General features: G+C 39.6%; 1 protein-coding gene across 2 annotated transcripts in view; it reads left to right on the forward strand.

The window, feature by feature from the left end:
• The window catches only part of LOC143815529 (amine oxidase [flavin-containing] B-like), a 162297-nt gene extending 153160 nt beyond the window's left edge, over positions 1–9137 (forward strand). For both annotated transcript variants that reach the window (XM_077294817.1, XM_077294818.1), the window contains exons 14-15: positions 3573–3635; positions 8809–9137. In XM_077294817.1, coding sequence (XP_077150932.1) covers positions 3573–3635; positions 8809–8970 — 225 coding nt within the window. In that variant the 3' untranslated portion in view covers positions 8971–9137. The remainder of the gene's footprint in view (positions 1–3572; positions 3636–8808) is intronic.
• The last annotated feature ends 2365 nt before the right edge of the window (positions 9138–11502 follow it).

The raw sequence follows: 11502 nt of genomic DNA on the forward strand, positions 1-11502 counted from the left end.
TGATCGGTAGCCCTGTAAATGTGGCCAATTTGACTTGTGGGAACTGAGTCTTTCCGTGACCTCTTGGTGGTGGCAGCAGTAGAGTACTCGATTCCCATCCAACACTACTTTTCACGGTGTGTCGTCAAAGTGTTACATAAGCAAATATGTGTTACATAATAGCAGCCGTAGTTTGGCTAATGCAGTCACAGGGAAGGTCTACTTTACCACAGACATGTGGACAAGTTCTTGTGGACAGGAGAGCTACATTTCCCTTATGGCACACTGGCTGAACCTGGTGGAGTTTGGGACAGAGTCAGAGGCTGGGACATCACACATCTTACCCACAGTCCCAACTTCTAACAGGGTTTCAGTCTCTCCTCCTTCTCCTCACCAAAATTTGCCTCCCCATCACTCCTGAGCTGGGAGGTCTGCAGTACTGCCTTGGCAAAGCGGCAGCATGCTATGCTGAAACTCATCTGTTTAGGTAATAAAGCCCATAATGCAGCTGAGCTGTTGAAGGTAATAAATGAACAGACCGGTCAGCGGCTCTCCCCGTTGAACCTCCAACCAGTTCTGGTTGTGTGTGATAATGGGTGTAACTTGGGCGGCTTTAAAGCTTAGCACGCCAGTAAACATGTTCCATGCATGGCTCATGTGCTGACATTGGTTGTATAGCATTTTTTAAAACATACCCTTACTTGCCAGACATACTTGCCAAGGTGCGATGTGTCAGCGCACCTTTGCAAAAGTCATCTCAGGCTTTCGCCGGACTAGCTTTGCTGCAGCAGCACTTTAATTTGCCTTGTCACCTACTGATTTGTGACCTGCCCCCACGCTGTAATATGACCTTTAATAATAATAATAATAATAATAGTAAATCATAATAATTTTATTTCTATAGCGCCAACATATTCCGCAGCGCTCTACATTTTAGCAGGGATTTGTACAGACAATAAAAGACATTACAGAATAACAATAATCACATAAACAACAGATACCAAGAGGAATGAGGGCCCTGCTCACAAGCTTACAATGTATAAGGAAATAGGTGAGAAAGGTGGATGGTAACAATTGCTTTCAGTGTTCTGACCAGCCATAATATAAGAAATCGAGTATTCATGTAATGCTGCATGTACCGGTTACAAACCAGTATGTGTAAATGCACATCCACAGAGGGCTATTAAATGCATAAAACTTGTGAGAACAAGATATATGGATGGTGGTTATGAAAAAAAAAATTGAATTGGCAACATAGGGATAGTTAGATAAATGTGCTGAGGCGGTAGGCGGTTCATATATTGGCAAGACTGCAACAGAGAGCAGTGTCTGGATTCCAGCTTCTCGTCAGAGTAACACTCAGCCCACACACATAACAACTGCCAACTGGGTGTGGATTGATGACATTTGTGAGGTTCTTCAAAACTTTGAGTACTGCACCAACATGGTGAATGCTGATGATGCTATTGTCAGAGTAACCTTCCCGCTGATCTTTCTATTAAAACGTTCGCTGCAGAATTCCAAAGAGGCAGCTTTGAATGCCGAGCAGGTGGCTATGGAGCAAGATTTAACAGTGGCTGAATCCACACAGCCCAGCCTCACACAATATTCTCAAGCCACATTGGGTGATGACGAGGAACAGAAGGAGGAGGAGGAAAAGGAGTTCTTAGTCTGGGCTACAGAGGGGAATCCCAATCCCAGTTTATTCCTTGTCCAGCATCGATGGCCTGAAGTGGAGGAAGAGGAGGAGGAGGAGGAGGAGGAGGAGGCTAAGCCTCGTGAGGAGGAGAGAATGGTTATTGTTCTTCCTGGTGAGGACATCTAACATTTGACACCAAAGATGGCGCTGGCATTACTGTGATTGGCAAGCCAGCCTAGCATGTTCATTGACTGCAAATAAAGCGACAAACATGCTGTACGGGTCACTCGAATATACCGAAGCGAATACCTAATTACTCGCCGAGTAACGAATAGCCCGAATACTGTACTATTCGTGCAAGTAACGAATAGTGCTGAATGTATTCGCTCATCACTAATAGTTATGCATACTGAAGTTTTCAGTTATTTTGTCCCATTTGTTGCTTGCTTCACAATAAAAAAACCTAAGGGTATGTGCACACGTCCAGATTTCTTGCAGAAATTTCCTGAAGAAAACCGGAAATTTTCTGCAAGAAATCCGCATTTTTTTTTTGCGGTTTTTTTCCGTTTTTTTTCGTGTTTTTTTTAGCATTCTGCAAGCGTAATTAGCTTGCAGAATGCTAAAGTTTTCCAAGCGATCTGTAGCATCGCTTGGAAAACTGACTGACAGGTTGGTCACACTTGTCAAACATACTGTTTGACAAGTGTGACCAACTTTTTACTATAGATGCTGCTTATGAAGCATCTATAGTAAAAGATAGAATGTTTAAAAATAATTAAAAAATGCTTATACTCACCCAGACGATCTCCTCAGTGGCGTCCGTTCCTCTTCCTATAGCTGGTGTGTGCGCGCAGGACCTTCCATGACGTCGCGGTCATGTGAGCGGTCACGTGAGCATTCACATGACCGCTCACGACCAATCACAAGACAGTGACGTCATCACAGGTCCTTCACCGCACACCAGCTATAGGAACCGAAGAGGCAGCATGCAGCGGTGAGGCGGGAACACTGCGGGGGACATCGAAGGTGAGTATAGGGCTATTTATTTTAATTCTTTTATTTTTGACCAATTATATGGTGCCCAGTGCATGGAGGAGAGTCTCCTCTCCTCCACCCTGGGTACCAACCGCACATAATCTGCTTACTTCCCGCATGGTGTGCACAGCCCCGTGCGGGAAGTAAGCAGATCAATGGACTCCTAGGTGTGCGGAATCCCTGCAATTCCGCATTTTTAATGAACATGTTGCTTTTTTTTCCGTGATGCGATTTTTTTCGCGGAAAAAAATCGCAACATTTGCACAAAAAATGCGGAATACACTGTAAATAATAGGAGGCATATGTTTGCATTTTTTTCGCATTTTTATCACGTTTTTATAGCGAAAAGACGCGAAAAAAACGCTAAAAATCCTGAACGTGTGCACATGGCCTAAATGTTCACAGTTGTAGGCATGCTCTTTAGATGAACTGATGGAAACCTTGAAAAAAAACAGTACAATTCCAGGTTAGGAGGTAGCAAAACACAAAAAATTCCAAAGGGGGGGCGTGAATTCTTTTGCAAGCCATTGGGCCTGACAAATATTTTATTGATTACAAGGACATAAAAATGTACCATCTCACGACACAGTAAATATTAATGTTAGTCAGTTGTTGATATAGACGGTCTCCCAATTTAATGTTTCACTTTAGTGCGTTCTGTGTTATCTCAATACAAATTCTGCTTTTGCTTTGCTAACAGTAAAAAGTCTCGTTAGGCATCATAAGTACATTTACTACAATGCCTAATTTTGTATTATTTATGCCTGTGACTAAGATTTCTACTTTTTTCTGAACTTATTTATAACTAGATCAGGTAAAATACTTGATTTATTTTAAAACCGTTTGAAATCAAGAATCTAGTTAATCAGCATAAGATAATTGATGCAGAATTTTAATCTCATATAATGTGTCCTTGCAGATTATGTGCAGGATGGGACTAATCGGAGAGAACCAGATATGGGTCCCAGAGCCAGAATCTGTGGTATGTATAACAATAGAAAAATAAGAATGTACTGTATATTACATGACAAAATGATAGATAAATAGATAAATTCATTGTTTATCTATTTATAATTATTATAAATGGGTTTACTACCTTCCAATGGCTCTTACAATAAGTACACAATAGTTACAGTATTTTCATTGGATTTAACATTTATCTTTGCTGTGGATATATTCTCTTTCTAGAGATACCAGTTGAACAGTAAAACATAAAACATGATTTTACGCATCTCTAATGCTTAAGGGAGTATTTAATCAATGGTATAACAGAAAAAAGCACTGAATGTATGTTTTTGTAGTATTGATTTTTGTTATAAATCATTTCCTTTCTACATGATTCAGTATGATTACTCTCTTCAATATATAGTACTGTGAAAACTTTGAGGCAAGAATGATACAAGTAAAATACTTTTAACATAGAAGTGCTCATAGTTTATTTTTATTAATTAAACAAAAAATGAATGAACAAATAAGAAATCTAATGAAAATTAATATTTAGGTATTTGGCAGGGAGGTTGTTCCAGACATCTTGGAGAACTAACTACAGATCTTGTGTCTCTTCATGTAATCCCATGCAGACTCAATGATGTTAAGATGAGAGCTCTGTATGTGTCATATCATCACTTCTAGATTCATTGCTCTTCTTAATTCTAAAAATAGTTTTTAATGACAATGTATCTATGTTTTTGTCTGTTGCCCTACTGCAGGATACATTTTGAGCCCCATCAGACACCTTCCTGATGATATTGCATGATGGATAAGTATCTTACTGTATTTCTCAGCATTGAGGACACCCCTTAATCCTGACTAAATCCCCAACTCCATTTACTGAAATCTAGCTCTAAACTTGCAAGGAACCTCTACCATTTCTCACTTTTGCCTGCAGACACTCATTATTGTACTACTATGCAGCCTTTATTCGAATAAACTGCCTTCTGTTACCGACAAATATTGCACATTTTGACTCGTAAGTCCAGACCACCTGCTGCAATTTTTATGCACACCATTTCCTATGTTTTCTTAACATAGTTGAGTCATTTGATTATGTTTTTTTTGTCAAAGGTATGGTTTTTGTCTGAAATCTTTCTATAAGAAGCACTTTTAGCAAGACTACTCTGAGCACCAGATTGATGTAGATGGAACCCACTAGTTGCAGCCAGGTCTGAGCTAATTGCACTGCTGGACATCTTTCAATTTCAAAAGGAAATAAGCATGATGTGTCTTTCATATGCTGTACTAAGTTTGTGTGGTCAACCACTTCGTCAAATGTCCTCAATGTTGCCCATTTCTTTGTGGTGCAAAATACTTTTCCATTACACAATATCATCAGGGAGGCATCTGATTGATTCCAAATTTATTTTGCAGCAGGACAATGACCCCAAACATACAAAAGGTGTAAGTAAAGGTACCGTCACATTAAGCGACGCTGCAGCGATATAGACAACGATGCCGATCACTGCAGCATCGCTGTTTCGTCGTTGTGTGGTCGCTGGAGAGCTGTCACACAGACAGCTCTCCAGCGACCAACGATGCCGAAGTCCCTGGGTAACCAGGGTAAACATCGGGTTACTAAGGCTGGTTTCACACTTGCGTTTTTGTCTGCAGCGTTTTTTGCACAAAAAACGCATGCGTTTTTATTTCCTATATTTAACATTGAAAACGCATGCGTTTTTTTGCACATGCGTTTGGTCGCGTTTTCAAACGCATGCGTTTTTTGTCTGCATGCGTTCATTTTCAAAAATGCTACCTGCAGTATTTTCTTGCGCGTTTTTTTGCCGCGAAAAAACGCATGCGTTTTTTCGCGGCAAAAAAATGCATTGCTGTCTATGTAAACGCATGCGTTTTTAAGCACATGCGTTTGTTTGCGCTAAAAACGCATGCGTTTTTATAGAAAAAAAACAGAAAACACACTGAAAAGCCACCCACCACCATCAAGGTGATAAAGGGATCCAAACCCTAACCCTAACTCTACCCCTAACCTCACCCCTAACCGTTTAATGAACATTTTCTGACAGTCATATTGCCACGTATTTAAGTGCCACGTATCACGTATTTCAGTGCCACGTATGCCACGTGCCACGTATTTAAGTGCCACGTGCCACATATTTAAGTGCCACGTGCCACGTATTAAAGTGCCACGTGCCACGTGCCACGTATTTAAGTGGCACATATTTAATTGCCACGTGCCACGTATTTAAGTGCCACGTGCCACGTATTTCAGTGCCACGTATGCCACGTGCCACGTATTTAAGTGCCACGTGCCACATATTTAAGTGCCACGTATCACGTATTTCAGTGCCACGTATGCCACGTGCCACGTATTTAAGTGCCACGTGCCACATATTTAAGTGTCACGTGCCACGTATTAAAGTGCCACGTGCCACGTATTTAAGTGCCACGTGGCACATATTTAAGTGCCACATGCCACGTATTTAAGTGCCACGTGCCACGTATTTGAGTGCCACGTATTTAAGTACCACGTATTTCAGTGCCACGTATTTCAGTGCCACGTATTTCAGTCACGTTTAGGGTTAGGGTTAGGGGTAGGGTAGGGTTAGGGTTTTCTTGTTTTTTCTTGTGTTTTTCTATAAAAACGCATGCGTCTAAAAAACGCATGCGTTTTACCGCGTTTACATGCGTTTTTCACACATGCGTTTTTTTTAAAAAACGCATGCAGACAAAAACGCAAGTGTGAAACCAGCCTAAGCGCAGGGCCGCGCTTAGTAACCCGATGTTTACCCTGGTTACCAGTGTAAATGTAAAAAAAAACAAACACTACATACTCACATTCCGGTGCCTGTCACGTCCCCCGGCGTCCACTTCCCTGCACTCCTCCTGCATCCTGTGTAAGCGCCGCCGGAAAGCAGAGCGGTGACGTCACCGCTGTGCTCTGCTTTACGGCCGGCTGACAGTTCAGGGAAGCGGACGCCGGGGGACGCGACAGACACCGGAAAGTAAGTATGTAGTGTTTTTTTTTTTTTTACATTTACAATGGTAACCAGGGTAAATATCGGGTTACTAAGCGCGTCCCTGCGCTTAGTAACCTGATGTTTACCCTGGTTACCAGTAAAGACAGCGCTGAATCGGTGTCACACACGCCGACTCAGCGATGTCAGCGGGTGATCCAGCGAAGAAATAAGGTGCTGGCCTTCTAGCTCTGACCAACGATGTCACAGCAGGATCCAGATCGCTGCTGCGTGTCAAACACAACGATATCGCTATCCAGGACGCTGCAACGTCACGGATCGCTATCGTTATCGTTGTTAAGTTGTTCAGTGTGAAGGTACCTTAAGACTTCAGGGCAAAAAAGAACAAGGAGTCCTGGGTGTGATAATCTGTCACCACAAAGCACTAATCTCAACTGCATCAAGTCTGTCTGGGATTGCATACATAGACAAAAGGATTTGTGCAAGCATACGTCCACAGAAGATGTATGGTTAGTTCCCCAAGGTGTTTGGAACAACCTCTCTGCCGAGTTTCTTCAAACACAGAGCAAGTGTACCTAGAAGAATTCATATTTTGATGCTGTTTTGTAGGCAAAGTGTGGTCACCTCAAATATTGATTTAACTTAGATTTCTCTTTCTGTCATTCTCTCTCAAGATCTCCTATTTTCTATATAATCTGAGCCAGTCATCTACCCATCATACTTTGGCCATTGCCAAAATTGTTCATATCCTTAGGTTTGCTCATTACTTCTGCTTCCAACACATCAAGGTCGAGAACTCTGTTTGCTTGCTGCGTAACAAACAGTATCTATATTAGGATATCCTAAAATGTACACTGTAGTAATATTTGTACATCCCAATCCTTAATAGATGCCATTGTCACAAAGCAACAATGCTATTCACTTCAACTCAATGTATTTTATTGCTAGGTCTGATCAGTGTATTCCCAGGTCCAAAAAACCTGCCCACTTGTCACATTATTTTTGGCTGGTTGTATCGTGGTACTAATGTCATTTGTTATTGAGAATTTTATATATTAAGAAGAAATGGATGGTAGAAGTAGAGAAGCTTATTATTAACTCCTTCCTGACAAGGCCAATTTCCCTTTTTGTGCTTACGTTTTTCCCTCCCTTTCTTCCCAGAACCATAACTGTTGTATTTTTCTGTCCAAATAGACATATTAGGACTTGTTTATTGCAAAATGAGTTGTACCATTGAATTACACTATTCATTTTAACACACAGTGTACTGGAGAACGGAAAAAAAATTCCAAATAATCCGCCAATAATATTCTCCTCATTAGTACAATTATGTGGATGCAAACAAGTCCAGTTTTTATTATTTTAGTGAATAAAAAAATCAGACGTTTTAAAAAATGTTTTGGATTGTATTGTCATTTTCTGAGAACCGTAACATTTTCATTTTTTGGTCGGTGGAGCTGTAGTAGGGCTTATTTTTTGTGGGGGGAGTTAACGTTTTTATTGACGCCATTTTGGGAGAAATATGATGTTTTGAACACTTTTTACAGCATTTTTTGTGATATTGCAGTGACCAATGCAATGTTGGCAGTTTCAAATTTCTTTCTTTTTTCAAATCATGTTGATTAATTTTTTATTTTGATAGATCAGACTTTTTTGGTTGAAACCACATATGTATTTTATTGTTAGCTTTATTCTTAATTTGGGAAAAGGGGTGATTTGAACTTTGATTTTTTGCATTTTTTCATATTTTTTAAGATCTTTTTTACTTATGAATGTATTTATTAGTCTCCCACAATATTACTGCATATGGTAAAAATCAAGGTCTCCTTTGAAGCCCGACCACAGTCATGGTTTCAAGGGAGCTCCGTAATGACAAGAACAGAGGTCGTCAATAGACTCCTGGATGATAAGCAACTTATTGGTACCCCATGATCAAGTCACAGGCGTGCCGAAGAGCGCATAGAGTAACGCGACCCTAAGCTGATATAGTGTTAAAGCCACTGTCAGAGTTTGACAGTGGCATTTAACAGGTTAATGTGTACGGACGATGTCGGTAAGGGGTTAATATTATTATATTCTTGTCATTTGGCTATATACATGCTACTTCATTATTAGGACCAGTGTTATCTAATAATTTTGACATTGACAAACATATCCTAAAAGACCTATATAATCATTTGGAACTAATTCAATGAGTAACTTTCTAATTGTATTTCCTCACTATAGGATGTTCCAGCTCTGCCAATTCCAACAACCTTTTTGGAGCGAAACTTACCTTCTGCTCAAGGTTTCCTTAGATTCATTGGCTGTACCACCTTCTTAGCAACAGCTGCAGCTGGAGTTCTAGCCATCAAGAAGGGATATCTAAAGCTTGAACTTCAATTTTAGATCTTAACTTGATATAAAAATGTTTATTTACTGTGACATGAGAATCTAAACTAAAGCTGGCAGGCAGCTACTCCTCTATTTAGCATTGGAGATTTTATCACAGAGTATTGTGGTGGCAACAGGATTAAATACTGTATTGTAATAAACACATTTCATCACTACAATAATTTTATTTATTATTTCTGTGAAAAACTTTGACCAAAATCTTACATTTGTTTTTCAATGCAGTCAAAACCATTGTTTTTCTTCTGTATTATGTGAATAAGTTTATAACCCCTTCACGCCACAGCCCATTTTCATTTTTCATTTCCGTTTTTTCCTTTCCTTCTTCTCAGAACCATAACTTTTTTTATTTTTATTTCCAAAGAGACATCAGGGTTTGTTTTTTTGTGGGACGAGTTGTACTTTTGAATGATACCGTTCATTTTACCACAAAGTGTACTTGAAAACGGGAAAAAATTCTAAGTGAGGTGAAACAACATTTTTATTAGTACCATTTTGGGATAGATGTGACTTTTTGATCACTTGTTACAGCATTTTTTTGTGGAATTGCTGTGAACCAAAAAAAAAATTAATTTTGGTGTTCTTGATTTTTTTCCGTTTACGGTATTTATCAATCAAGTTAATTATTTTTATATTTTAATAGATTGGACTTTTTTCAGCAATACCAAATATATGTATTTTTTTAATTTTTTTATATCTTTATATTCACTGGGGTAAAGGAGTGTGATTTGAACTTGTATTTATTTATTTTTCATATTTTTTCAAACTTTTTTTTTACTTTCTACTCATTTTGTTAGTCCCCTTAGGAGCTTTGAAGATGCAATCGCTTGTGCTATATGGAGCGATGCTGAGGCATAATGTAGAAATCACAGTCTCTTTGAAGTTCTGCCACAGGCAGGGTTTCAAAGGAGTTCCATATTGACAGTCACGGGGGTCATCAGTTGACACCCGACTGTCATGACACAACATCGGTGACCTGCGATCACGTCACGGGCATGCCGATGGGCAGAAGGACACTCACACTCGTCGGCACAAGTTAAATGCCACTCTCAGATATTGATAACGGCATTTAACAGGTTAACAATACTGATGAGTGAACGTGCTCGCCACTACTCGGTACTCGCCCGAGTATCACTATGCTTGTTAGGAAGGCAGAGGAGTCTATGTGCACATATCCACATCAGTGCAAGGCATGCAGGCACTATATGTGTGTGTATAGATCTCACTGCTTACCTCGAAAAACTCCATTCCTGTCTGCTGCTGCATATTATATATATGTACTGTGCGTAGCTGCAGGTATCCGTGGCTATTTTATTAATTTTTTTGCACCTTATACCTGCTAATTTTAATAGACAGCAATCCATAGCCCCCTTTTTTCTACATTTATTTGCTTGGTCACACTGCAGACTACAGCCAGGTCATTGCAATAAAAGACAGTGAAGATCTGACAATTAAAAAAAAAACATTTTTGTCCCAGGCATCAAATGTGAGTGCGCAGAAAAATCTGGTCTTTTTTTTGGGTTCTATATTATTTTTTGAAGTGTCTTACAACATTTTTGGACACCATTTTGCGGTCCAAAAAATCTGTAGCTGGCCCAAAAACATTTAGCTACAGTTCTTATATTTATCACTGTGATTTGTACGCCACACGCATCGCATATCATTGCGCTAAGTATTATACAATTTTAATACTCCAATTTTTTTTGTGTCATAGCCTACTTATTGACACAATTTTGGTGGGCCAAAATAAATCAAGGCCACATTTTGATTAGTCTGTTATCTCCGTCTGACGCCTGGTCTATCTGTGGTGTCCAAATCCTCGCATTGCAGGCATACATTGCATTTTTTGGTCTGCTAGCCTTGGTCTATGCAGTATTTTGTGGTTAAAAAAAAACGCCACATGTTGAAACAGTCTGTTATCTCCGTTAGACGCTCGGTGTATCTGTGGTGTCCAAATCCTTGCTTTGCAGGCATACATTGCATTTTTTGGTCTGGTAGCCTTGGTCTATACAGTTTTTTGTGGTTAAAAAAATATTAAAAAAAAAACAGGCCACATATTGAAACAGTCTGTTGGTATCTCTGTCAGATGCCCGGTGTATCTTTGCAGGCACACATTGCATTTTTTGGTCTATACAGTCTTATGTGGTTAAAAAATATTTTTAAAAAAACAGGCTACATATTTAAACAGACTGTTATCTCCGTCAGATGACCAGTGTATCTGTGGTGTCCAAATCCTCGCTTTGCAGGCATACATTGCATTTTTTGGTCTGCTAGCCTTGGTCTAAACAGTATTTTGTGGTTTAAAAAATTTTAAAACAAAAAACAGGCCTCATATTGAAACAGTCTGTTATCTCAGTCAGACGCCCGATGTATCTATGGTGTCCAAACCCTTGCTTTGCAGGCATACATTCCAGGCTTTTGTATGCTACACTTGGTCTCTTCAGTATTTTTTGGTTATAAAAACTGAAAAAAATACAGGCCACATATTAAAACCGTGTGTTATCTCCGTCAGACACCTGGTCTATCTGT

This window comes from Ranitomeya variabilis, chromosome 3, assembly GCF_051348905.1.
Source record: "Ranitomeya variabilis isolate aRanVar5 chromosome 3, aRanVar5.hap1, whole genome shotgun sequence".
Lineage (NCBI taxonomy): Eukaryota > Metazoa > Chordata > Amphibia > Anura > Dendrobatidae > Ranitomeya > Ranitomeya variabilis.